The sequence below is a fragment of the Dromaius novaehollandiae genome, chromosome 15 (genome assembly GCF_036370855.1).
Source record: "Dromaius novaehollandiae isolate bDroNov1 chromosome 15, bDroNov1.hap1, whole genome shotgun sequence".
Lineage (NCBI taxonomy): Eukaryota > Metazoa > Chordata > Aves > Casuariiformes > Dromaiidae > Dromaius > Dromaius novaehollandiae.
Window position 1 is genome coordinate 10,300,096 of NC_088112.1, and position 6,296 is coordinate 10,306,391.

At 38.7% G+C, this 6,296-nt stretch overlaps 1 protein-coding gene across 1 annotated transcript; it reads left to right on the plus strand.

Annotated features, from left to right (window-relative positions):
* Positions 1-287: 287 nt before the first annotated feature.
* On the plus strand, positions 288-5,922 carry LOC112994365 (ovomucoid-like). The gene is made up of 4 exons (XM_026118657.2): positions 288-420; positions 2,356-2,375; positions 4,618-4,745; positions 5,285-5,922. The coding sequence occupies exons 1-4, from the start codon at positions 357-359 to the stop codon at positions 5,328-5,330; spliced, it is 258 nt and encodes an 85-aa protein (XP_025974442.1). The 5' UTR covers positions 288-356; the 3' UTR covers positions 5,331-5,922.
* The last annotated feature ends 374 nt before the right edge of the window (positions 5,923-6,296 follow it).

Below are 6,296 nucleotides of genomic sequence, written 5' to 3' on the forward strand. Positions count from 1 at the left end.
GTAACCACCTTACTGAGTCACTCCTTTAACTTGTGGAGATGGAACAGCTAATTAGGCGACAGGATTAGCCAAAGCACAATACATCTCCTTTATCAACGCAATCCACGCTATGACTCTCGGCCCTGTACTTATGACCTTCATGCTGTAAAGAAGACATTCTTACTGACACTACCCACGGGCAACACCTTCTTCCAATTACCTTCGATGAGGCGGATTTCATCATCAGGGTGCCTGCTCTTTGTGTACATACATATACATATATATATACACTCACAGATACATGAATATACATTCAAGAAGTGAAGTGCAGTGGGACACTTAGAGCACAGACGGGCTGTGGAACAGGTCAAGAACCTATGTCTGCTATGAAGATAACAGGCATTTTTGTGCTCCTCACCCTAGCAGTTCTTTGCTTAGCAAGTGAGTAACCTTTTTTACTCCATGATATGTTATAGTTCTAATGTTCAAATGCCGGAAGCCGCTCAGTCTTGTAAGACGGCAAGCAGTAGTTGCTGGGCTTTGGTGGCAGCTTAGCATGTGAAATTTTATGCTTGTGCACTATTTAGTAAGCAGTAGTTCACCAGCTTTAAAGCCGTCAACTTGAATTGATGAAACCTCTTCCTTGTTGGTAGTGCAAATCAGGGTTGCATTTTGCATTGAAACTAAAAAGTATTACAGAAAAACAAGAAAAACTGTAAAGCCTCAGAATTAAATCAGATTTTTACTTAATCATTTTTTCTCCCATCTGAGCAGAGAACTTGGACTTGATGAGGCCCTTCTCCTGCCACACTAAGCAAGCAGGAGTTAGCCAATTATGCACTGGCCACATAACTTGGCTGTGAATAACCTCTTCATGATGTTAGTTTGCTGCGCTGGAGACAGATTTGAGATGTAGGAGGATGCAGGTTGCTTTATGATAAAATATGGAGCTGGGAGGAATTTCTTGACCCTTCATTTGGTAATTTTTTTTATTTTGGAAAATGTCAATTTTAATGAAACAATGTTTTTGATGGAGACTGTTCTTTCAAATAATGTTTCAGTAACTCCAGCAAAAGAAACTCTTGCTTTCTAAGACAACTCCAGTGAATCTCTCTCTTGAATTTTCTAGTTTATTTTGTCTGCTTCATAACTTTATGGATCAATACTTTTTGAACCAGATCTTTTTTGCTTTTACTCCCCCAAACACGGTTGGTACTAAAAGGTTACCAGAGAAAACTAACATCTAAATAGTTTTGTGGAGGTGGGCTAAATCTGATCCAATTCCAGGATGATGAAAACTCAGTCAAAATTCTGGTGACATGGACTGAAACTTGACATGGTGGGTTATTTATGCTAGTCTTTTTATCTTTGATGACTCTATTTGATCACAAGATACGAGCAGCTCCATGAAAGCGAGTTTCAATAGAAAGCTTCAAAGATCTAAAACAACTGTATTTAGCCAGAAAGACAAATGCTATAGCTGTATAGGCCTTTATATCACACTCCATTTCCTTCCTGCTCCTTCTGTACAGAAGCATCTGTCCACTAACTTTTATCCTTTGGAAGATATAGAATGTCTTTTACAGAACAGGAGAAAAACAAAATACATTCCTAAAGACAGTAATGAATGTGTCACCATAATGGAGTAATGGAGACGTGCTACTGTTATTTGATTACTCTCTGAGAGCTGTAATTATCATTGATTAGCTCTCTGGAGCAGGTCTTTGAAGCCCCACCTAAGATCAGCCATCCATTGTATTAGATACCATGGGTATACAAATAGGATCTAATTCCTCTACCAAATAGTTTAGAATCCATATGGATTGACATGGGAAAACACTTTTTAAAGTGATATCACAATCTGAATTTCAGTATCATCATAATCTATATATTTGGTATTATATTTCAATGACGATATTATCTTTGTTACAGACAGAAAATCAAGGTATAAAGGACCATGTGACTTGCTTGTAGCTATATATGATTTTTGATAGCATTGGGAATTAAAATCCTGTCATGCTCAACAACTAGTCCATCCTGAACAGACTGGCCATTGAACATAATATTGACTCCTGCATCTTTAATCTTTCTGTGATGAAAAGGGGAACAATAGACTCCATTTGCTCTAACAACAAAGGCTGTTCTAGCTGCTGATATGGATTTCTAATGTAAACAATGCAATAAGGTTCACTTGTTTAATAGGTCCTGACACATGTATTTTATTAAATACTGAAAAATGATATCAGTATTTACTTTCAAGGAGGTAAGAGCTTGGTGCTGCTAGAAGGTACTAAAGAAACCATCCCAGTAGCAAACTGAATGTCCGTCAATGATTTTTTTTAATTTTATCTTTTGTTATTCTGTTTTTTGTTCCAGATGCTGCCAAAAAGGATGAGGTGAGTCATTTCCCCCTTTGTTTCTGTATAAAGACAAATAGTTTGTAACAACAGTGCTGATGATCCATGAGGTCAGAAAAGACTTATTAAACACTAAGTAAATGCTACAGAAATCAGAGAGAAATCCCTGAGTTTGAGATATGTGGTTTCCTCATAGTTGCCATGAGAACTTGCAGATGCTACTACATGTAATGCAGTATGTGGTTAGACAGTGTAAGAAACTGGGCAAGGGGAAATTTTAAGTGGGAGAAATCAAGACATTTGATACTTGTCTGGTGAAGACACTACAAGGCTTCCTTGGTGACTTTCAGATCCTAAACCGTGTCCCTAGAGATTTTAATTTTTCCCTGTGCTGGAATATCCACACTGGAGTCAACCTCTGAAAGAAATGTGATACTGAGCAATAAAAATGCTTACTGATTTTGAGCAGAGATAAGTCTCTTCAGTGACTCCTTGGGGAGTCCAGGGGACAGCAGAAAGGTGTAGAAGTTCACGCACACAATTAGTTCCACACTAGCACAACATACACAACTTCTGATGCCTGAACATACACTAAGACATACACTGTTGTGCAGGAAGAGCCCGTTCCATTCTCTGTGTCAAACCAAATAGATGCCCCGTTTTACCAATGGTGACATGTATATATGGGGCAAATTCGCCTGGTCTCTAGCTTTTTATTAGAAGGCCCTTGTCTCCCACAGGTAGGTGTTTGACTAGTTTTAAAACGATAAATTGTAAGCTACAGAGATTTCCTCCCATGCCACTGCCTCTGCTGGTCTATGCTGTGGAAACCTGACAGCTGTGTCAGGTCTCTGACCTGCTTTTGCGATTGGGGCTGGGTGTGCTGCCTCCTGCTTTCCAGCCACATTATATGAAAGGTGTGAGCACCCAGGCCTGGGCTTTGGAGGAGAAAGAAAGGACCAAATGAAGGAAAATCTAGCTTAACTAATGTCCTATGAGCTTTTCTTATGGGACACCATGTCTGAGCCCATAATACTTAAAAGAGTGATTGGCTAATGACCCTTTTGCCAGTGGAGACCACTAAGTCAGCTCTCTCAGGCTGCGCTGCAGCCGTGTCACAGGGTCTGGGCTGCTGATGGAGGTGACTACACACAGAGTGGGGACACCCTCTGCCCACATGCAGGCCCTGGACAGTGACAGGCATATAAACATTCATATAAGTTGCCATAAATTCAAGTTTTTGCTTGAAATAATACTCCTGCCTCCAGTAAGAGGTGGAATAGAGCGGAAAAAGAAAAGACCCTAACAGGAGAACTGCAAAGCTAGGCTGTGTCTTAACTACATATATTTATACTACATATTTTGGATAGATCTTCAGAAAGGAAAAGCTCCAGTCATAGCGTCCCTCCAAAGACTATCACACTTCAAATTGTTCAAGATGCACACGTAGCAACTGGAAGCAAAAAGAGCTTAACAGATCTTAGTTACTACAATGGCACCTAAAAGAAGAGCTGATATTGTAGGCAGGCAAACTCAGGCTTTCAAAGATGACAAACAGCGGATTAAAGCGGATATGTGAACTGCACAAGGAACTCCTTGTTTGTCAAAGACCTGGAAGGGTAGTCACTTGACAGAAAAAGAGTGAGTTTCAAAAGCTGTACAGGAGCTCTTTCAGTCATTTCTTTTATTAGTTCATATTCCCATTTTTATATATGAGTGTATATATAAAGTGATATGAAGTGTATATAAAGTGATTCCACTATCAGAAGAGGGTATTTCAACAATTCCTTTTCAGGCTAATGCCTACATGGCATTTGTCTTAATTTTGTTGGGGTAGATCCTTTCACCACTGTAAAAAGTGGCAGGAGCTACTACGTGTGTGATAAAGAGACAGAAACCCTTCACATCTTTGAAAACTAGAATTTACTGACAATTATGATCCAGTAGAAAAAACTATGAGGACTCTGCTTTTTGGTAGATGAAAAGGGGCTATATTTTTTACAGTGATTCTATTTTTGTTCAGGCAGACAGCAAAGTCCAGAAGGTACTCATCACGCGACATTGCTAGCGTCATGTACACCTCTATCAGAAGGAATATTTCTTTTCTGAGAGACCTAGATTCAGCCAGAGTAGATGCTGGAGCCCTGCTGACTGTGCTGCTCTACAGCAGCTAACAAGCTTGTCCAAAAATTTCATATGTCCCTTATTTCTGTAGGTGAGAATGTAAGAACAGAGAATGTAAGAAAGATGGATTCAAAGGCAAATGATACTGTATTTGCAGGTAGACTGCAGTGAATACAAGAGTTTACAGGCAAGAAGACCTATTTACTGTGAAAGGCTCTATCAACCTTTTTGCGGCTCTGATGGGAAAACCTATAACAACAAATGTTCTTTCTGCAAAGCAGTTCTGTAAGTACAGTACTAAGTAATTACTCCTGAATAAGCCAAAATCTGTGATTAGCTGGGTTTGTTGGTATTTCCATTCAACCTAAGTGCTGTCATTTTTTTCAGGGTCTCTACTCTGCTGCTTCTTTGTTTAATTTCTATAGACTAACCACTTCTCTCAATAGTAAGGTCCAATTGATCTAAACAAATGACCTTGCTATTTCTGTAAGTAACTTCCTATTCTAGCAGGAATTGTAAAGCTTGAACAGTAAAGAGAAGAGTCCAATGAGCAAAATCTTGCTAACAAGGCACCTGACCCAATTCAGGTCATGTAAGAATTCAAAAATGGTATTGGAATTATCAGAAAAATTTTCCTGTGGAATAAAATACATAATTTTTAAAAGAAAATCTTTTACAAGTCAGTGTCTTCCTTTCTGCTGTTTTCTTTCTGTTTATAGGGCCTTCTCTGTTAGCAAGTTGTTGTCTTGAGGACTTCAGGAAGATTTTAGTTCATAATATTAAGCTTACTGTCTGTAATGTCTATATCCTTCTTTTCTTTGCAGGAGAAGCAGAGGTGCTTTACACATGAAGCAAGCAGGTGCATGCTGAACGGATTCTGGGTGACAGAGCAGAATGCTGAGAACAGCTTTACACTGCCATATCATGATCTCTTAATTTAATTTCACTCATCCTGCCTGTTCTGATGACAGCACACAAAGCAAGAACTAGCCTTTTCAGCTGTACTCTGTCTTTTGATGCTTCTCGCTGCTCCATAGTATTGGGATTGACACTTCTGTCCTTCCTGCAAAACACTCTTCTTAGGATTCTCATGAGCATCTCTGTTTCTGCAGCTAGCTGGTTTTCATGTGAGTGCTTAATCAGTTAATTTACCTCCACAGTGACAGTTCAAATTTTCTAGCATTCCCAACTGATTTTATTCAACAGAAGCCAGTATAGGCATTGTCTCAGCTTCGCTCGTTAGTGAAGTGTTTCCTCTCATTTACGCAGAAACCTTTGCAAGTACTTCTTTTCAAGGTCTTCAGTTTTCCTCGGTAATGCTTCGACTCTTCCAGCTCTAGGATTTATAGCTACATTTTAAATTGTCATTTTTCTTCTAACTTTGTACAATTCTGATTCATTTATGTTGTTTAGCTTCTTAGTTTGCATGTTTATTAAAATAAACGTTGATGTGTTTTACGCCCATGGTTCTCTTTCTAGAGAACAAGTTTATTGCATTCATTATTCATAAATGACCTATTTCCACATAACAGAAAATAATTATAGAGTTTAGCCAGGCTAAGAAAGTCAAATTACCAAGGACAAAGTTGTAATACTAAGAATATACACAAGATGGCCCCACATTATTGGCATTTACCCTGCAATCTGGTTCTTTTTCCTTCAAATGAAACAAACCTGCTAAACTGTAAGACTGTGTAAGCTTCATAGCAGTGTCTCTGTTAAATCCTGTCCATTTAAACGTGTTCATTAATGACTCCTTTCAGTTCTGACAAACCGGCTTCTTTCAGACCTGAAGAAATTTCTATTTTGCTCTTACATAGTTATTATCTCTTATTG